Source organism: Macrobrachium rosenbergii, chromosome 39, assembly GCF_040412425.1.
Source record: "Macrobrachium rosenbergii isolate ZJJX-2024 chromosome 39, ASM4041242v1, whole genome shotgun sequence".
Taxonomy (NCBI): Eukaryota; Metazoa; Arthropoda; class Malacostraca; order Decapoda; family Palaemonidae; genus Macrobrachium; species Macrobrachium rosenbergii.
This window is the reverse complement of record NC_089779.1, coordinates 48,060-70,166: the sequence shown is the minus strand read 5'-3', so window position 1 is coordinate 70,166 and position 22,107 is coordinate 48,060. Positions and strand designations below refer to the sequence as shown.

The 22,107-nt window shown below is 39.6% G+C and overlaps 1 protein-coding gene and 1 long non-coding RNA gene across 2 annotated transcripts; one reads left to right on the top strand and one right to left on the bottom strand.

Moving 5' to 3' along the window:
- Positions 1–16,999: 16,999 nt before the first annotated feature.
- LOC136825570 (uncharacterized) lies at positions 17,000–18,161 on the top strand. The gene is made up of 6 exons (XR_010849377.1): positions 17,000–17,058; positions 17,174–17,256; positions 17,351–17,417; positions 17,541–17,615; positions 17,774–17,841; positions 18,052–18,161. It is a non-coding gene; the product is annotated as an uncharacterized lncRNA (long non-coding RNA).
- Positions 18,162–18,204: 43 nt separating this feature from the next.
- Positions 18,205–21,905, bottom strand: LOC136825590 (uncharacterized). Its single transcript, XM_067082173.1, has 2 exons — positions 20,587–21,905; positions 18,205–20,263 (listed from the first exon to the last, which is right to left on the bottom strand). The coding sequence occupies exon 2, from the start codon at positions 19,537–19,539 to the stop codon at positions 18,205–18,207; it is 1,335 nt and encodes a 444-aa protein (XP_066938274.1). The 5' UTR covers positions 19,540–20,263; positions 20,587–21,905.
- Between the last annotated feature and the right edge of the window lie 202 nt (positions 21,906–22,107).

The window sequence follows — 22,107 nt, the reverse complement described above, 5'->3', positions numbered from 1 at the left end:
GAAGACTAATAAATTAAGGCTTCCATCCAATTATGGTATAGCACTGAGCCGGTAAAACAAATGTGTTAAGTTTCAGAAAAATAATGAATACCTGACCACTATCAAAAATCCTGAAGGATCAGGAAGATAGGGGGGTTTATAGAAAGGGTAGAAGAAAAATAACACGGTTGTGAATTGTCATTACTTTGGATTACATCATGGCGCATTTGAAGGACAGTAGTCAGCACAACCCAATAAGAATAGTATTTGACTGTTCCCAAGACAAGGCAAGACAGGATTGAGCTCACCCACTGTTTGTGACCACCACACATAACCACAGATTTACTCAAAGTCCTACTGCAATTCAGAACGGACACCTTGCTTGCATCAGTGACATCGAGTAAAGGTTTCTATGGTACAACTGCGAGAAGAAGACCGAAATTACACAAGGTTTCTATGGTTGAGAATCCAACAGACCCAAATAGTAAATTAATAACATTCAGATTCAGAGTTGTATTGTTTGGTGCCACTTGTCTGCCTTTTCTTAAACGCCATCAAATCGCATTTAGCTTATACAAGGAGTGGCACTGGTCACCCTGGAAATGGCAAATATAAAGTGTGGCACTGGTCACTTTGATTTTGATAGGGGATACCATAAGAGGCTTATAAGTGTGGATAACCTGCAATCACCCTGACAGTGAAGATGAACTAGTCGACTCATTTCTTCAAACTAACAAGACTTTTTGCTCAGCACATCTATACATGAAAGAGTGGATTAGCAATAGTGACTCACTAACCACTGTGGCTCAAGCCTACCGTATTGCGTCTGAAAAAAAAATAACACACAAAGTGTTGGGTTTGAAATGGAACATACAGGAAGATATACTAACCGTAACTCCTGAACATCTTAAGTCCGGTCGGACTAAACGCGAAATATTAAGTGCAGTTGCGCAAATCTATGACCCATTAGGAATGCTTATCCCGTCACGATAAGAGTAAGGATATTCCTACAGAGTAGCGTGGAAACAACAACTAAATTGGGATGAACAACTTACCGTTCCTTTGGAAGAACAATGGAAAGTTTTATCCAAAGACTGACGACAGTCTAACAATTTTTCCTAGAAACACGAGTCTGGGGAAAGCAGACTCCCTTCACATATTCTGTGATGCTAGCAAAACATCGTACGGTTGCGTGGCATACAGGACAAATGGCAGATCCTCTCATATAATAATAGCAAAAGGTAGAGTAGCGCCCATGAAGGAATTAACCATTCCAAAATTGGAATTGATGGCATTATTAAGGTCTGGGAGGCTGTGTAAGTTTATAATCGAATCCTTTAAGGAAATGAACGAGAGAAAGGATAATTATCTGGTCAGACAGCAAAGTCGCCCTAGGGTTGGCTAAAGTCAGCACAACACTTGCCTGTGTTCGTAAAAACAGAGGAGTGGAAAATAAACCCCCTTCAATTCCGGGGCACCTTATCCTATAAAACTCAGAAACCCCAGTGATTGGATAACACGGGAAAGAGGGCTGAAGAGATCACCAACAACTCTTTGGTGGAGGACCCTCCCACAAAAATCATGACCACAATTGATAGGACATGGTGGCAGATGCACAAACGCAGGTTGAGATGTTCTGGTCCATACCATAGGCAATGAAGAGAAACTCACCTGCTGAATTGGGAAAGGTCTAGCAGGGTAGGTAAATTTTATAGAACTGTCGCATGATAATGCTTTTTAACAAATTGTAAATTAATTAATAATAGAAAATTAGGAATTTATCCTGGAGTACTTAAAAGCAATCCAAAGGACGATTGTCCTTACAAAAGGAATATTTCAGAAGGAATAAGGAAAGTTTAAGAAGGGGGATAAAACCCAAACAACTCTCATAGCAGTTAACTTATTTGGACAGAGATATAATAAAGCAGAGGTAGATAATTGATACAGCTAATAGAGAAAGCAGTTTCCAGTTTTACTGCCAAAAGGTTGTTTTTTTACAAAACTAATAATAAGGGAACATCATGATATGCAAGCTCATATGGGAGTGAACGCAACTGTGGCTAGCGTGAGACAAGAATTTTGGATCCCACAGCTTAGACAGTTGACCAAGAGCGTAATCCATCATTGTGTCGCTTGCAAAAGGACACAGGGCAAACCCTATAGAGCAAATGTTGTTCCACCCTTACCAGAATTGTAGTAACTGAAACAATGTCATCACAGGCGTGATTATAACTACATTGTGACGAAAGGAAAATCAAAATCCAGAAAGGCATATGTTATCTTATTTACATGCCCAGTGACTAGAGGCGTATCCATGTGGAGCTAGTGAAAATCAGTCCTGGCGAATGTTCCGCTGGTCTTAGGAACTTTTTGCAGCCGAAGAGATTCCTTCATTAATGTTGAGTGATAATGCCACCATCGCTTGTTATGCCTCGAATATCTAAGGTGATGGCAGAAAACATCCTAGTGCCAAGAACATCTGAATAAAGGAGTGCCAATAAAGTCTATCCCGGCAAGAGCAATTCACACCGGAGCCATCTGGGAGATTGATTGGGCTTTAGCGCATGCCTGAAAAGGTGGTGGGTCGAAGCTCTGCTCAGGTATGATGAATTATCTTGCTTAATGATAGAGTTTCGAATCCATTATCAATGATAGATTCATTGGAGTTATACTCAGGACTGACCACTGGAATCTTGGACCCAAACCATTTGGATCCTAGGAAGGAAACTGATCCTTCCCCTAGAGAAGTAGTAATTGGGAGGGGAAGTCTCTAAAGACCTCTGTATGGCCGACAACAGTACAGGAAAAGATTTTTATACATCACCAAGCTATGTGATGATTCAGGAAAGATGGGAGAGGAGCACTGACTTCTCTCCGTGAATCTCATCGTACAGGAAACAAACATAGTTCCTGGCCTAAAGTGTGATGGGTACTTATCCAAGACGCATGCCAAGGAATAGGTGGTACGCTCAGGTTATTCAGCCGCATGTGGGACCGACAATATATTGTTTAGTGGTTACACTGACCACACATGGTCAACCATGCGACCTGTCGTCAAGTTGTACCCCTGAACTGTGGCAGGAGTTGGAAGACACTGTCTTCGCTGAAATGGAACCGTGCTGCACCTGTCCAATTAGAAAACTGCTCAAAAGGCTGCTGAGGCCGAAAGGCCCTCATTGATGCAGGACTACTGTAAAGACCTTTTGCTTGTTGGGAGTGTATCGGGACCTCGATAGGAGATCTATGAAAGTCCTATGGCGTTGTGTTTTTGTTGTGGTCATTATTATACACAGTTGGTTTGGTATTATTCTGTAGTTTCGTATTTTCTTTGTTGATAGTGCTTGCTGTTGGTTTAGGATGTTGTCACTCCTTGTTTGTTGATTTAGTGACAAAAGACGTTTTGGGATGAGTAACTGCGACCACTTGGGGGCGCATGCGCCTTTCTCCTTGGTTGAAAAAAAAAAGCCGGGGCAGAGAGATTCAGCAAAGGAGGAGCGCCGTGTTTTAGTCCTGGTCACAGATCGTGATAAATCATACATATATCTCAAGAAGTATTCCTTTTAAAAGTGTTTTATTACAATTCAGCTAAGTATCAATTGGTTGTTATATCTTTGTGTTATTTGTGGTATGCATACTGTCGAGGTGACATAATTTGTATTAATTAGTTGAGCAACTTAGTTTGTACCTGGCAAACTGTAAACAGTTGGCTGTTAGTAAAGCATGGTAAGCCTATGATTACTGTCGATTGTTTTGAATATTTAATGAAGTAGCATAGAGAAAGAGTCCATTTTGTCTCTTTAATAACGAGCCTGGGGCGTGAAATAGAAATTTAATATAGTTTAACATCAATTATTTCACGCTTATTGAAATGTTTGTTTAGTTATTTATTTGGCTCTTATAAGTAACTAAAGAAGTAATTATATGCTTCTGAGATTGATGGAAATGATTTTACATTCTTGTCCATGAGAACAGACTCACTAAATTTCTTTCAGTCTGCTTCATCTACCCTCCACTTGGGAGGTGACTCAGAGGGCTGATTCTTAACTGTTTTTATATGAATTGGGAAGTGGTCACTCCCATTTGGATATTCATTTACTGACCATTCATAATCAATGTGAACACTAGATGAACAGCCTGATTGGGATAGCTGAATAAGCATTGAGTAGATGTTATGGCACGTCATGGCCCATTATTGAGTATAGTGGATATTATGATCAACCATAATATCCTCCAACATCCTTACACTTATCTGTCATGTCTCACCCCATATGGGAAGGTAGAGCATTAAAATCAACAGGAGGAGAAATAGAGTAGGAAACTTGATTGATCTGAAAATGAATATCAGCCAGGTGAAATCTAAATCAGGAGGAAGATAGATGGAGCAAACAGTAATTCTCTTGTCTAAAATGAAAGTTACTGCTACAGCTTGGAGATGAGTATTAATTAATAGCAAGGAGTGATGCAACAACTTATGTGCAATAATTGCCGCACCTCCCTTAGCTCTATCTCCGATTGGTGGTGGAGAATTATATATGCTGTAATTCAACACAGGATTATATTGTGTGCTTCCAAGTTTAGTTTCCTGAACACACACAATACCTGGGCTATGGTCATGGAGCAGTGCCTTCAGCTCTTCACTTCGAGCCCCAAGACCTTTACAGTTCCATTGTAGTACTGACGTGAAAATTATTTTTGGGTTTGGTGGAAGGCCCTTTGGATGGAGCCTTCTCATTCACTCTCTTTTGTTTATGAGTATTATCAAGAGATGATTTGGAAAGGACTGGTCTCGACAGGTTTGGTTTATTATCTCTCTGATTTACTGGTGTCATTTAGTTTCCCTTCTTGTCAGTTTCTAAATTCAGGCTGGGTTCTTGTATGTTTAATTGAGGAAAGGATGAGGGGGAACACTTGCGGTTTTGCTCCTCAGTTCATTAAATCAGGCACAGACTCTGCCTCAGACAATCCCAAGGTGGTTGGGTTATGCCACTTTTATCCTCCTTGGAAGCTTGTGCTCCAGCCTCAACAGGCCAAGCACCTGACCCACATGGTTGGCCACTACCACAGGGCTGGATACACCTGCTACATTAGGAGTAACTGCCACTGCACCTAGTGGTAGATAGGTAGTGGCTCAAGAACTTGGAGCACAGCTCTCAGGTTGTTGTCCTAATTGTCTTTTTGCAAAACTATACTATATGTCTCATGTAGCAGTGCATGGGCTTCTGTATCACACCTCTCTCGCTGGGACTTTGACATTGGGAATCTCTATAGGATAAGGTTCCGTTTTTGTAGTTCACTCCTTTTCCATACACTGGGACTCCATCTAGTGGAGTCGCTCTGGGGGTAGTAACTCCAGCATTTCATTTAGCTTTCTCTGGTATCTAGCAACGGAATTACCTAGAAATAAGTGCTGAATGGACTATTTCACCGGGTGACACGGGCCCCTCTCCAGAAATAGATTTTTCCTTTGTCAAAATCCTTTATTTAGTGCAGACAGTTCAAATTTATAAATTTCACAATTTTTGTTATTGGATTTATGTTCCCGTTGACAACACATTTTGCTTTTCTATGACATTCATCACCATGATGGACACCAGAGCAGTACATATTTCCATCATTTTGCAGTTTTTTGATGTTGTGGCCAAACTTACAGGAATGAGGAAAATTGCATCGGCCCTGCTGGAAAGGGGCGTACTTGTAACACCCTTACATTTTCAATTATGACATGAGAAGGTACTTCAGAGTCTACAAAGGTTAAATGATCATGTTGGCAATAGCTGCACTGAGATGGCCTGGCGCTCCTGCACCCAGACACCTGGGTGTTCCCGGCACTTTCTCTCGCCCTGTGCTCTCAGAGAGCACTCACAGATTCGCAGAATTTGGAGTGACCCACGACTCCCAAAATCGAGCAGCTGCTTTTGGTTTCCTCAAGAAATCAAAGAGCCACGCGACAGAACTGGTCTTAGACGCAGACTTAAGACTGGTGCAATGAGGGCGTGGCCCTCGGTGCGATCACCACAGAGGAGAATGTACCAGTTCCCGCTCGAGGGCGAGAAGGTCTGGACTGAAGAGAATCTCTTCCCTGCTTCTTCTGGTGTTCGAACAGATAGGATCAAGACACAAAGCTGGGAACCCGATCAAGCACTGGTAAGCACTCGGGGAGCGCTAGTAGTGCTGGTAGGAAGAGCTGAGACACCTGGGTGCCTTGGCCCTTTCTCTCGCACTGCTCCTGAACTGGGCCTGGCAGCAATTTCTCCAGACCAGAACGGGATAATCAATATTCCACGGAATCTCAAGTATCTCAAGCAGCTCACAAATAAGTGCCCAAAGCAGCCCCTGTCTTAAAAAGCGGAGCCTCTAGGGCTGGGGATGGGATCGCAAACTGAGGTCTGTGCGCCCGCAGCCCTGGTAGAAACACAAACCCAAGGGTGTGCGAACGTTCCCTGACCTGAAGGTCGGGGAGAGCTAACGAGAGACCCACTCTGCCTCCTCGAAAAGGAGACAGTCCCCTAGGTGTCCAAGGGCATCAAGGCTAAAGAAGCAACCTTACTCTCCTCTGGCCAACGGAGGTCTATCCGGTACTCCAGGACCCCAACCCCAACCTTGGGAGAGGAAGGGAAGAGGCAGCAGAAGACGAAATCGAAGATAAGTTGAGGAAGATGTGGCGTAAGCATTTCACAGGGCTTACTCTAGTCACCCAACATCATCCACAGAATGGACATGAAACATCGTGACCTGCAGGGAAGCTAGAGATCACAATGGAAGTAGCCCAAGACACAACCACCAGGAGAAGCAGCAGGCATGATCAGGACAGCTGATGCAGGTGTCCAGAATATTACGAATATAATTCGTAACTTTCCATTTTTGTTTGTGTTAACCGCATATTTTGACTCAAAGGGAGTAAGTGGTTGTTTGATAGTTTTAAGTTGGTATTGAATAAGCTTGTTTTCATTTTTAACCCTCTTCCATTGGTTCCCTTATTACCTTGTTATTACTATACAAGCCGATATGGTTATGTACTGAAAGACAGAAAGTCAGTCATCACTCCGTCCGCAGTATGGCAGCAACTCCTCCTCTATTCCTCTAAGTCAGAAATTACTAATCTTCGTGTTCGCGTTTTTTCGCAGATGCGTTTCTTCGTCGATAATTATACAGTGAGGAATATAAACAATATGTGGATGTTGTAAAACCCCCACTGGACCACTGGATAGCTTCTTTGATTGGTTAGCCACGACCATGTGCCACGTCGAGACGTATGCAGTTCTGAAGTCCTCGTCCTCGAGTTATGACCAAGGGTTTACTTTGATGTATTCAGCATCGTTGTGTGATTGAGCCCAAGTGGAGTCCTAGCTTTACGTCGCATAACTGGCTCGATTCAAAATTTGCTCTTGTGGTGAACGTCGTCGTCACTCCATTTATATGCCTCTCTGGACAATAACAGTATGGGGTTCAAATGCAGGAAGCGGGTTTTAGTTTGACTCATTGTTATTGCCAGTACTTTCATTTATAATTAAGTAAAGGTCTTGCTAAATCCTTAAATATTAAATAACTATTCTTGGTCCTTTTGAGTCAATTTATTCATATAAAATTTCCAGATTATTTACGTCAAAGGTTGCATTATTATGAAGTTTATGGCTTTGGTTAATTTTATTTTGTGCGAAGCCCTGTAAAAATTTATGCAGCTTAATTCTGAGTAATTCTGGGGAAATTTAATTTGACTTACTGTTTCCATGTCACTAATAGTGATATTGTTCATAATTTTAGGACAGAGTGGTTACGTGAGCTAAACATATTCACTGAATAGGACTTTCGCTTCGTCTAATGTGCTGGATGAGGTCCCTCTGGTTTATACAGGAATTCCATTTAACTATAAAGCGTCTAACATACTAACGTACTCATTTGGCTTGCCACCTTCAGCGTGTATTGTTGTTAATTGTAAGGTGTTAATAATTATATTAATCTGTGTGTTAAGGCTGTTTAAATTACTTTCCTACATATTGTTTAAGTAAATAAGTATAAAAATGAAGTTTAGTTCATGGCGACCGTGACAGGATCTTTAGCGAGAAGGTGGCAAGTGTTGACGGTCAGGCATAGCTCGTTGCGGAGTTTCCAGTGGTCCAGTAAATTTATGTAGTTGCTGTTAAACGCTAATATAAATAGATCGCGAAATATCGTGTCTTCTTATGCGGTGAGGTAATTGGCATATTGTAACGTGCTTGTTTGCATTATAGTTGTAGTTCGGTGAGATTTTAGTTATTTCTCAAGAGTGTATAATAATTTAGCACTTTTTTGTTTTCGCACATTTATTGTTTTTTTTTTGGGTGTACTTATATTTAGCACGTGTTTAATTGAGAGTATATTGAATGTAGCGGTTTGTTTGTATAGCTCCATTTACAGGTACTAATTCGCGTTCAATTAGTTTTATATATAGATTTACGCGATCTGTTTTTTGCTTTTGTTTAGGTAACTTTATTCAGCTAGATTAAAATGTCAAATTTAAAAGCTGTAATTTCCAGGCGCAAAACGGTTCGTAAAAAAGTTACTGTTTGTTGCGATAAACGTGATAGTTATGTGGGTTTAGATCCAGCCTTGTGAATGACCGGAGGGGTCTTCTGCCTAATTCAACAGAAGAGTTTATTGAATTGGACCAAAAATTTTGGCTAAAATGGTTTTAGATGACGGTGTACAGAAATTTTTTTAGATAATTTGTTGAGATATTTTTAAGTCAGAGCTTTATTCAGTATAAAAAAGAAGTAATTTAGATTGTAGTTTAAGGCTTGTTGCATTAAAATTTTAATGTTAGCAGCAATTTGCAGTTTCTTATTAAATTGTCAGCCCACTGGTTCTTTTGCATTTGCAAGGTTTTTTTTTTTAAAGAAATTGTCAACATTTTCGTCATTTCTTAAGGAATTTTTTGCACTAGTTCAATTAAACATAGATTTTGATATTTGAGGTAGCTCACAGGTATTTGACGGTCGATTGTAAATTGTTGTTAAAAACAAGTCTTATGTTCTGAAAATTTGTTTTCTCAATCAAGTAGCTTATTAACCAAGACATAATTTGTACGAAAACCAAAGTGTAAAATACGATTGCAGTTGACAAGACTTAAGTTAGGGCTTTGATGATCCATTAGTTCACAATGAAGAAAATCATGGAACTGATAATCCTCAAGTCTGTTTCAGTGTCTAAATTGCAGTTTGAAATTTTATACAGTATCATATTTTGTGGTAGGTGAAGGACATTTTTTCTGTATGAAGTTTTCAGCTTAAAAACAAACTATTTTCTATGCTGTAATTATATTATATATGCTTTTATGCCTTTCTACATATGCTGTAATCATGCTAGGTTGATGAATTTTCAACGTTATGAAAATGTACATTTCAGGAGAAAAACCAATAAAAAACAGAACTTCAAACATTCTTTTATTTCTCATACAGGTAAAAACATACATGGAAAAATATTATAAATTTTATTATAATTTTTTTTACCAATACATTAGTGTCCCCCCAAGATAGGGGCTGGCCTCATAAAACACATTGTGCAGGCAAAAATGAGCCCTTTCATTCAGCCCTGTAAACCAAAGGACCTATATACAAGTCCCAAAACGTCCCAGAGAAATTTTAAATGGGTTAAAATGTTCGTTTTCCCTTAAGTGGAAAGTTTGATTTCAGTACTTAACAACTGTTTAGTCACTGGAAGCTTTCTGTCACCTGGAAACTTTCCAGTTGGTTCAACTTTGACTGAAATAGGTCTATTGCAAAGTCTTTTATGAAGCTGTAGAGATTTATTACTTGAGACAGTGTTACTTACATTTTGTTTCCTTACTTGTAAAGCCATTATTACTTGAGCTGAAATTTGTAAAGGTGTTCAAACCAGAAATAATCTTGGACACTGAAGGACTCGAGAAAATTTGCGTCACACTTGTAACTTGACTAGAAGTCACTTGTCTTTCCAAGTTCTGAAATTTAAACTTGGAGCAAATGTTACCTTGCAAGAGACTGCTTCAAGTAACAAATGGAATGAAGGCTGAACTCATTTCAGTGACCTAAGACCATTTTTGAGCTGTTTAGTTGGTAATCCCTTGAAGAAACAGTCAAAATGCTTTCCTACTTAACATTATGATGTTTAAAATAGGTCTACTTACATGAAAAGCATGTTTAGAACAAGACCGAAAAATCCTTAGTAAAAATACCATGAAACCAAAAGGTTTCCTCTTTATACGATGTTTTACAGAATGTTGGGTCAATATCTAGTCTTGTTATATAATGAACCCTCTATAATGTCATGCACAGACTCCAGACTGCAAGTCCAGTTTATGAAGACAGAATATTTAGAAAGCTTTAGAATTAGTACAGGTATTTTCTCACACTTCTTTGACAGTACGATTTGGATAAGCAGAACACTGATTCAAACCAGCGATGCCAAATTTTTCCAAAGAACGTGGCATATTCCAAATACAGCCTTCAGTATGCAAACATTTTTATTGTGTTTATGATTAAATCATTTTTGATATAAGGGAAAGCATTTCAGTTTTTAAAGTATATATATTGTAATTTGACCTGAATTGAACCACTTTTAAATGTGTGCTCAATCAGACGTGAATGAGGTAATACTGTATTGAATTCTTATGATTTATGAGTAAGAAACCTTTGACCTATTTAATATCATTACATCCGCAGGAACATTTGAAAGCAACTTATTCTGAATACTAAGACTATACCTAGGCCATGATACTCTAAAGAATATCTTCACCTATTTAATGCAAGTTTTTAAAATCACATGGGCCTATTTTACGTTATCTTAGCTGTTAAATATCTTTAGGTGTAGTTACAACTAATTACGACTGACATTTGAAAACAGAAGCTTGTTGAATGGGTCATTTTATTTATGGAAATTTACAAATGACACAGAGAAAAAGTTTTATTAAAAAGTACTTTGAATATGAATGAAATATATTATTAATAATCAGACACTTTTTCAGTTTATTTGTCCTCAAGTCACCATTGTAGGCAGGGAGTTTATTTCTCGCACATTTTGTTATACCAGGTTACCAAAAGCTCTGAAGCAGTTAGACCAAAAACACGTCCAAGAGTTTTGAATTCACGAAAATGTTGTAACGTTGAGCAAATACTTGGAAAAGGGGATGACATCAATGCAAGTACTTGATTTGACACCTAAAGCTTCACCCCATGTTAACAGGTGCGAGATCGATGCTGTCACATTCCCTACATTGACTGAATTAGTAATGTTAGGAAAGATGCCTATCAAGGTATAGGTTTTGCAAGGATAGACTGAATGGTATTAAGTTCACCTTTTAGATTATGATAGTACCATTCAAATATTCCTTGTGGGACTCCAACCTGACTTTGCATTGAACTAAAACATCTGTAAAAGTTGTTGATGCGTGTTCTGTGAATCATGGAAAAGGCTTAAAAATATTAAAAATTTGTCCTTTTAATGGTTTTCCTTTGTGCAATGGCCATTTTTAGTCTCTGGTTTGTCACTTAATATGTAATTTTAAACCTTCAAAACATATATTTAAGCTTTCAACACCAAACAAAACTGCATTAAGTTCCAATGACGGAATCGACTTATTCTTCAAATGTGTATTAACCATACGGTTTTTAGCTTGTAGGAAACGACACTGATTTGACTCAACATGACATATAAAAACTACAACACCATAAAGAGAACGACTGGCATCTGTAAATGCTATTAGTTTGTATTCACCGTCCCTAGGACCAACAAACCTTGGCACTCTGATTATGGGGGAGGAATTTGCCTGCCTACATATGTTTTTCCATTCACGAACCAAGTCATTATTAAGAGGTTTGTCCCAATCAAGATCTTTACAACATTGGAGCCTGTGCATGAACAACCTACTTCTGTTCATGAGTGGCAAATTAAACCCAAATATATCAAACTGTGCAGCTATGGTGGTCAAAACCTCACGTTTAGTACTGGCATCAGCATTAAGATTGATAGGCTTGTTGAAAATTTCATCACTTACCCTATTCCAAGTCAAACCAAACAATTTATTCTCTATAGGTGTCTCAATTTTCATATCTTTATCAATTCTACTCTGCAAAGAAATATCATTAGTTATTAACTGCTGTACTGAAATTTTAAAGGACTCGAAAATTTTGGGTAAAACCGAATAAGCCCACTGAAGGGTATCAAGATTTTCACAAGAATAGGCTCCGTTGTCCATGTATGTTAATGAATAGATCAACCTCTTACATTCTTTTAGTTTGTCATCATCTTTATCAGAGTTGATAATCAATATATAAAAAAGTGATATCATAAGGAGAAAAGGACTGCAACGTAAACCAAAACTTAGTCTGACATCTTTCCTAACATTACGAAACCAGTAAAATAGAAGTTTTGCCTGATCGTTCTCGCTCAAAGTAAACATATTGAATGCCTTTTTCAAATCAAATGTCAATAATTTCTCGTCGAACCGAAGATGAATGAAAGCGGACAACATTTTCTGGTTCAGACTAGGGCCCGGGAACATACACTGGTTATGGGACAAATTCAGAGCTTTATTACGTTCATTTTCACTCCAAATTCGAGAGATAAACTATCCCTACATTTCGTTGTCTCATGTTGAGGCTTGAAAACAGCCATGGGGGAATGAAAGAATAATTTGGGTGTTCTAATTTAAATTGTTCAAGATTATCTACAGGTTCAATAATACCCTCAGCTAACTGATCTCTGAAAGTCTGATCCATCAATAGCAAATTCCCTTTATCTTTCTTGTGTTTCTTTAATGTAGACTTTAAAATCAATTTAGCTAACCTCTCATTCTTGAGAGTAAATGAGATAGTTTACCATTCCACAACAAAGGAACCCTAATCCTGCCATCTGTTTCCCTGAAAAGATTCTTTAGCATGAAGTCAATTAATTTCCTATTCAGATCAGTTGTCTGCTCATCACATTCAGTCTGATCATAACTAAGATAATTACGGCATTCTGCCTCAAGTATATTGTTAGTGGCCTCTCTTAACTTTTCCTCTATGACCTTGCCTTTAGTGTTCAATACATTAAAGTTACAACTAGTAGCAATATTACCAAAATCAAGGTCTTTAATTTCATCACTAAATGAGGGACTAAAATCATCACAACCCAATAAAAAAGAATGTGTGCATATACTTACAGACGAATCCACAACTGGGAAAGATAAGAATGGGTCACTGGAATCAGTGTTCATGCAATAGAAATTACTGTCGCGAGTCTGCAAATAATCCACATTATTGATCAATCTGTCAAGATTACCTGTTAGCATAATGCCATGCAACGTATCAATATATACAGAGGGTTCATTATTGCCAAATACAACATCTTTTCCCAACAAACAATGAGAGGAATCTGAACCTAACAAGACATTAATGTCACTAATTTCACTAGATTTTTGGTCTAGAAAGGCATCAGCAAAGGAATAACCTTTATCTTTAAAGGCTTTAATAACCTTCCCTAAACCAGGTAAGGACAACTTGATATTTATTGAGGGCACAACCATAGCAAACACCTCAACTACACCAGTGGTAAAAGTAATAGGCAACTGTACTATTCTAGTTTTATAGACCTTGGGCCCATTAAACCCATTAACTGTCGAGTCAACATCATTGCATATAACTTTAAATTTACCAAAATTGGCTAGTCTCTCCGATACAAAAGTGCTTTGTGAACCGGTATCTTTGAGCCCTCTGAATAATCTCCCTTGACCTGAAACTTGGAAAGTAAAAGTTGGAAGAGCAGATCTACTAATACAATTAGGTAGTACAGGCGGTCCCCGGCTTACGACGGTTCCGGCTTATGACGTTCCGAGTTTACGACGGTTTTTCAGATATATTCATTAAAAAATCCAGGCCGGCTTATGACGTTTATTTCGAGTTTACGACGCAGCCCGTTTACGACGCAGCCTGCCTGTTTACGACGCTTTTCAATTACGTATATTTATAAAAATCCGTTTCTGGTTTAACAGTAATCATCAAAAATCAGTTTCTGGTTACAATTATTAAAATACATTGCAAGGTTATGACTTTTTTTCGGCGCTTTTTACGCCGCTTTGTAAGCGGAACTAGTTTCGTGAGCGTAGCTGCGCTCTGTATGTAACTGCATTGGTACTGTACAGTAGTTGACCGGACAACGACCTTCCTGGGTCGATCACGCAGGCGCGCGTAACAATACCAAACAACCCTTTCCTCACTCACGTGTTTGCCTCCGCAGAGTTAGGTACGTTGCCTCATTGTTGCTTTTCTTTAGCTGCAGTTTTTTCGTGAATTGTGCCTTCACTATGGCTCCAAAACGGCAGAATTTATCATCTGATGCTAGTGCATCCAAGAAGCCGAGGAAGAGCATCACCATGGAAGTCAAGTACGACGTAATTAAGCGTTCGGAGAAGGGTGAAAGTAACACCGAGATAGGCCGTGCCTTGGGCCTTAGCAGAACGGCGGTTGTTACCATAGTGAAGGACAAGCAGCGTATTCTGAAACATGTGCAAGACGCTGCACCAATGAAGGCAACGGTGATTAACGTGAAGCAACGTAGCCAGAACGTAGTGGAGATGGAGAAGTTATTGTTGATCTGGCTGGAAGACCAGAACCAACGGCGTGTTCCAGTGAGCCTGAGTGTGATTCAAGAGAAGGCTAGGGAGCTGCATGCGGCAGTGGTGAAGAAAAATGGGAAGGCAGTGCTAGTGAAGAATTTTCTGCCAGTAGGGGTTGGTTTAACCGCTTCAAGGCTCGTGCAAATTTGCACAATGTGAAGTTGCAAAGGTGAAGCTGCTAGCGCTGATGACGTAGCAGCAGAAAGTTTCCCTAGTGGTTTGGCTGAGATAATTAGGAAGGTGGTTACACTGCTGACCAGGTATTTAATGTAGATGAGACAGGGTTATTTTGGAAAAAGAATGCCAAATCGTACATACATTTCAAGGAGGAGAGGTCAGCACCAGGCCATAAAGCTGGTAAGGAGAGGCTGACTTTACTCTTTGGGGCCAATGCTAGTGGTGATTTGAAGCTTAAGCCCTTGCTAGTGTACTTGGCAGAAAATCCCAGGGCTTTTAAGGGCATTTTCAGAGTCAACTCCCCGTCATTTGGAAGTCCAATAAGAAAGCTTGGGTTACCTTGATGGTCTTTGAGGACTGGTTCAATGACCACTTTGTGCCCGCAGTGGAAAGGTATTGTGCCTCGAAGGGTCTGCCTTTTAAGGTCCTGCTTGTCTTAGACAATGCCCCTGGTCACCCGGCTAATCTTAGTAATATGAACCCTAATGTGAAGGTGGTGTATCTACCACCAAATACTACATCCCTCATACAGCCGATGGACCAGGGAGTCATTGCTAACTTCAAGGCATACTACCTGAGGAGGACAATACGCGCTGCTTTACGGGCCGTTGAAGGTAACAAGGAGTTGACTCTGAAAGATTTTTGGAAGGGCTACAACATTGCAGATGCTGTGACGAACATCGCACGTGCTTGGGAAGTAAAGGTGTCGACTCTGAATGGTGCGTGGAAGAAACTGTGTCCGCAGTTTGTGAATAGTTTTAAGGGGTTTGAGCAGGCAGAAGATGTTGAGGCTGTGACAAGGAAAATTGTTGGGCTAAGCAAGAGGCTGAAACTGGACTTGGAAGCTGAGGATGTCACCGAGCTGCTGGCATCCCACGGAGAGGAATTGTCATCGGAGGACCTCATTGAGCTGGAGAAGCAGATGATCGAGGAGGAGGAAGAGGCACCACAACCAAAGGTCAAGGAATTAACAGTCAAGGGCTTGACAGAGGTTTTGCTCACCTGGAGAAATGTTTGGCAGCATTTGAGGGTGAGGACCCCTAACATTGCCAGGTTTGAGAGGATTCGCAGAGGAATACTGGATCTTACTACGTGCTACAGGGAGGCGCTGAAGGAGAAGCAGCTGAAGAAGAAAGTGCAGTCTAGGCTAGACTCTTTCTTCGTGAAGAAGTCTTCAGCACCACCTGCCACTCCTAGTCTAGGTAAGGATTTCTCAACTTTATTTTTATTAACTGCTGTAATATAAATTGTTATAACTTGTAATAATATTTATAAAAATGTTACTGCAATTTATATTTACATACTGTAGATACACAGCATAACCCAATAAATTTTATCATTTGTATCATTGCAGAAGTGACTCCTAATCCAGATTCCCCAGAACCTCTACCTGGCTATGAATCAGAACCTGACCCTGAACCTGTACCTGCAGTAACCTCCCCAGCAGCTTTTCCAGCTATCAGGTAAGGAATTCCTAAGTGTTTAATTTTTATAATTTTCATGCATGAAATCATTTGTACATACAGTACTGTACATATGGTACAAATTTTATATTTACTATCGCATAACCTAATTAATTTCATTATGTGCCATTCCAGATCTCTTTGGTAGTGATGACAGTCCTGACCCCCTGAAGAATTCCAGGGTTTTGAAGTTATGGGACCTCCTGTCTCTCTCCAACTTCACCAGGTAAGGAATTCTTAATGTTTTTTTAATGTTTTATAAATTTTTATAAATGTTACAAAAAGTGTACTGCACTTCACCCACTGTACAGTACACTATTGCTTTAGTATTTGCTGTAACTTTACATAATCATTATCATTCCAGATCCACATGTTACAGCCTCCTCCCGGCCCAACTCAGCTGACCTTATCCCCTCTCCAGCCCCATCAGGTAAGGATTTCATGACTTTTTTTCTTTCAAATCACTTTATAAAACTGTATACAGTACAGTAGCTTATTGCATACATACCCTGTGTGGTAATTTCTATCTTTATCATTCCACAAATGACAGGTGTCCCCTGCTCAACTTCAAATTCACCTGCACCAGTAGCACCTGCACCCATTTCATGTCCACCAGGTAAGGAATTCTTCACTTTTTAGAAATTTCTATTAGCCTACATTGTTTTAATTTGTGTTATTATACTTATACAGTACAGTACAGTACTGCTGTGTACAGTATCATTTCTATCTTTTCATTGCAGACTCCCAAGCACCTGCAGATGCCACACCATAGCCCCCTGTTCTCATCTACCATATGCCCATCCCAGTAAGCAAGCCAACCACTAGAATTTGGTAAGAACACTTTCTGTTTTATAAATTGTTATACATTTTATAAAATTAGTGTACTGTTTATGAAATCCACAGAAGTACTTTATTCTAATCTTTATCATGTACATTATCATTCCAGACTGACATGCACCTTTAACCTGACCTCTACTGGAACTGTACAAAACCTTCCTCATGTAGCCTACATCTTTCAAATCACTCAAGGTATTGAATTCTTCACTGTTTTTAATGTTATAAATGGTCATATGTACAGTACATTTGATAAATATAAAGTAACGTCTTCATTCTAATATTCCAGACTGCCCAGCACCTTTACTAGAGCTCCCTCATCCTCGCCTCCATCTTCTAAAAATCACTGAAATTAGGTAAGGCATTCATATTTTTATTTTGTACTGTTGAACATAGGTTTGTGAAATACTTGAAGTGATACAGAACAGTGTAACACATACAGTACAAACTCTGCAGCAATTTTATCCTTATCATTGCAGGCTCCCCACGCATACAATCTCCATCTCCCCCAACCTAGCCTGCGGTTGTAACAGCTTTGACAATCACTGAATGAGGTAAGGAATTCCTAACTCTTTATAATTTTTATATATTTATTATTCTACTGTAAAATACTGACTGTTCTGTATTTATACAGTACAGTACTGTACTTTGTTGCATGCAGGACTACTGTACAGTATTATATGTACACTAATACTAAATTTTTACATTCCAGAATCCCCCTGAATCATGAGGCCACACCATTTTTCCAGGGTTAAGAAGCACGGGGTTTCCAAAATAAAAGTAAGGAATTCACTTTTTTTTTTTATCTTTTATAAACTCTTTGGTATAAATTACAGTACAGTACAGTGTACTGTACACCTGTGTTACTGTATAACATGTTGTATTTTACTTTTTTGTGCAGTATATGTACAGTACTCTATACTTTACTGCATACAGGATTTACTGTACAGTACTGTACTTTGTAGTAAATTGTAAATTTTTACATTCCAGAACCACCAGTTTTGGATACACACCACATCAAAATGTAGGTAAAACATCAAGAAACAACATGCAGTATACCCAAAGGATTAAAAGTAAGGCTTTCATAACTTTTGTTTCAAATTTTTTATACAATTTTCTGGCGTCGTATGCCATCGTTCCGCTTTACGACGATTTTAGATTCTGACGCGAAACGGCGCAAGAACGGAACCACCGTCGTAAACCGGGGACTGCCTGTATGGCTACTCCACTGTTCGTCGCTGTTTTAACTGTAACAGAACTAGACTGCTCCTTTTTATTTTGGGTGGAGCTTGTCTTTATGCATAAAAAGGAGAAATGCCAACCGCCACAATGATAGCACTTTTTGCGAAACCTGAAAGAACACTTAGTAGTCGGGTGCATAAAACTTCCACATTTTACACAGCCCTTACACTCGGACAATTTAGATACTTTCTCCTGTGCAGTAGGGAAATTTAGACATTTGGACATAAAATGATTAATATCCTTTGAATCTACCTTTTGGCATAAGTTGCAGCTTTTTGATGCATTGTTAATATTAGAGTCAACTTTGATAGCCAAACTAGTTGAAGTATCCTGATTCTTCCCTTGAAAATGTCCAGAAATAGCGGGACCTTTAAACTTTGAAATTTTCCTAGCATTCTCATACCTTTCAGTAGCAATAAAGAAGTTATCCTTAATATCCTTACAGCTAGGACGAGTTTGATTGGTAATCTGAACCAACTCTTTCTTAAATTGTTCATTAAGGCCTGACCATGCAAAGTACTGTATAAAATCATCTGCCGTTATTCCTAGTGTACTAACAGACTGAAATATAGTCCTGAATTTTGAATTATATGAATATGGATCATCTGAAAGCCCTAACTTAAGTTCTGTCAACTGCCTGATCGTGTTTACCTTACGAGTGCTTTCCGAAGCAAATGCTGCCTTCAAAAGCTCTACTGTATCATTAAAGGTTTGCTTGTCTGCCTCTAAAGAATCTAACAACAATTTAGCACGACCGTCTACTTGCTGCTTGAGCAACAACAAAAGATCACGATCTGGGTATGTAAAGGAACTAGTGGTACTTCGGAATTCCTTAAGAAATGACGTGAAGTCCTCGTTTTCTTTACTGGTAAACCTGGGTAAAGGAGCAGTGGGCTGCTTTAACAAAGAACGAGCATTATCAATGCTAACATTAGAATGATTAGAGAGAGAAGCAGGCAGCAAAGACAAGCAAGTCTGGATTCTATCCTGGTATTCCTGACATAAATCACTCTCGGTATCTAAAGCCGCCTCTGTTACACCGTCATCTGAAAACTTCAATTCAAAAATTTTTTGGTCCAATTCCAATAAACTCTTCTGGTAGTTAAGCAGAAGACCCCTTTCGGTCGTTTGCAAGGCTGGATCTAAACCCCTGTAACTATCACGTTTATCATAACAAACAGTAACTTTTTTACGAACCGTTTTGCGCCTGGAAATTACAGCTTTTAAATTTGACATTTTAATCTAGCTGAATAAAGTTACCTAAACAAAAGCAAAAAACAGATAGCGTAAATCTATATATAAAACTAATTGAACGCGAATTAGTACCTGTAAATGGAGCTATACAAACAAACCACTACATTCAATATACTCTCAATTAAACACGTGCTAAATATAAGTACACCCAAAAAAAAAAACTTAATGAATGTGCGAAAACAAAAAAGTGCTAAATTATTATACACTCTTGAGAAATAACTAAAATCTCACCGAACTACAACTATAATGCAAACAAGCACGTTACAATATGCCAATTACCTCACCGCATAAGAAGACACGATATTTCGCGATCTATTTATATTAGCGTTTAACAGCAACTACAGTAAATTTACTGGACCACTGGAAACTCCCGCAACGAGCTATGCCTGACCGTCAACACTTGCCACCTTCTCGCTAAAGATCCTGTCACGGTCGCCATGAACTAAACTTCATTTTTATACTTATTTACTTAAACAATACTTAGGAAAGTAATTTAAACAGCCTTAACACACAGATTAATATAATTATTAACACCTTACAATTAACAACAAAACACGCTGAAGGTGGCAAGCCAAATACTACATTCGTATGTTAGACCGCTTTATAGTTAAATGGAATTCCTGTCGACGAAGGGACCTCATCCAAAACGTAGACGAAGCGAGAAAGTCCTATTCAGTGAATATGTTTAGCTCGTAACCACTCTGTCCTAAAATTATGAACAATATCACTATTAGTGACATGGAAACAGTAAGTCAAATTAAATTTCCCAGAATTACTCAAAATTAAGCTGCATAAATTTTACAGGGCTTCGCACAAAAATAAAATTAACCAAAGCCATAAACTTCATAATAATGCAACCTTTGACGCAAATAATCTGGAAATTTTATATGAATAAATTGACTCAAAAGGACCAAGAATAGTTATTTAATATTTAAGGATTTAGCAAGACCTTTACTTAATTATAAATGAAAGTACTGGCAATAACAAGGAGTCAAACTAAAACCCGCTTCCTGCAGTTGAACCCCATACCTGTTATTGTCCAGAGAGGCATATAAGTGGAAGTGACGACGACGTTCACCACAAGAGCAAGTTGCAGATAAAGGAACCAATTATGCGACACATCAAGCTAGGACTCCACTTGGGCTCAATCACACACAACGATGCTGAATACATCAAAGTAAACCCTTGGTCATAACTCGAGGACGAGGACTTCAGAACTGCATACGTCTCGACGTGGCACATGGTCGTGGCTAACCAATCAAAGAAGCTATCCAGTGGTCCAGTGGGGGTTTTACAACATCCACATATTGTTTATATTCCTCACTGTATAATTATCGACGAAGAAACGCATCTGCGAAAAACACTTGAACACGAAGATTAGTAATTTCACAGAAGGCTTAGAGGAATAGTGGAGGAGTTGCTGCCATACTGCGGACGGAGTGATGACTGACTCTCTGTCTTTCAGTACATAACCATATCGGCTTGTATAGTAATAACAAGGTAATAAGGGAACCAATGGAAGAGGGTTAAAAATGAAAACAAGCTCATTCAATACCAACTTAAAACTATCAAACAACCACTTACTCCCTTTGAGTCAAAATATGCGGTTAACACAAACAAAAATGGAAAGTTACGAATTATATTCGTAATATTCTGGACACCTGCATCAGCTGTCCTGATCATGCCTGCTGCTTCTCCTGGTGGTTGTGTCTTGGGCTGCTTCCATTGTGATCCTCCCTAGCTTCCCTGCAGGTCACGATGTTTCATGTCCATTCTGTGGATGATGTTGGAGTGAAGGTGAAGGAAGTCGCCCTGTGAAAGTAGCCGCCATCTTCCTCAACTTATCTTCGATTTCGTCTTCTGCTGCCTCTTCCCTTCCTCTCCCAAGGTTTGGGGGGGGTTGGTCCTGGGTACCGGATAGACCTCCGTTGGCCAGAGGAGAGTAAGGTTGCTTCTTTAGCCTTGATGCCCTTGGACACCTAGGGACTGTCTCCTTTCGAGGAGGCAGTGGGTCTCTCGTTGGCTCTTCCCGACCTTCAGGTCAGGGAACCGATTCGCACACCCTTGGGTTTTGTGTTTCGGGAGCTGCGGGCGCACAGACCTCAGTTTGCGATCCCATCCCCAGCCCTAGAGGCTCCGCTTTTTAAGACAGGGGCTGCTTTGGGCACTTATTTGTGAGCTGCTTGAGATACTTGAGATTCCGTGGAATATTGAGTATCCCGTTCTGGTCTGGAGAGTACTCTGCCAGGCCCAGTTCAGGAGCAGTGCGAGAGAAAGGGCCAAGGCACCCAGGTGTCTCAGCTCTTCCTACCAGCACTACTAGCGCTCCCCGAGTGCTTACCAGTGCTTGATCGGGTTCCCAGCTTTGTGTCTTGATCCTATCTGTTCGAACACCAGAAGAAGCAGGGAAGAGATTCTCTTCCAGGAGACAAGTTTCTCTCGTTGGCTCTTCTCGCCCTCGGGCGGGAACTGATTTGCATTCTCCTCTGTGGTATCGCATTTCGGGGGCCACGCCCTCATTGCCAGTCTTAGAAGTCTGCGTCTAAGACC

Bases quoted from the DNA above. Each gene is read 5' to 3' on its own strand.
- LOC136825590 (XM_067082173.1), bottom strand. From the start codon at position 19,539: ATGTCAAATTTAAAAGCTGTAATTTCCAGGCGCAAAACGGTTCGTAAA.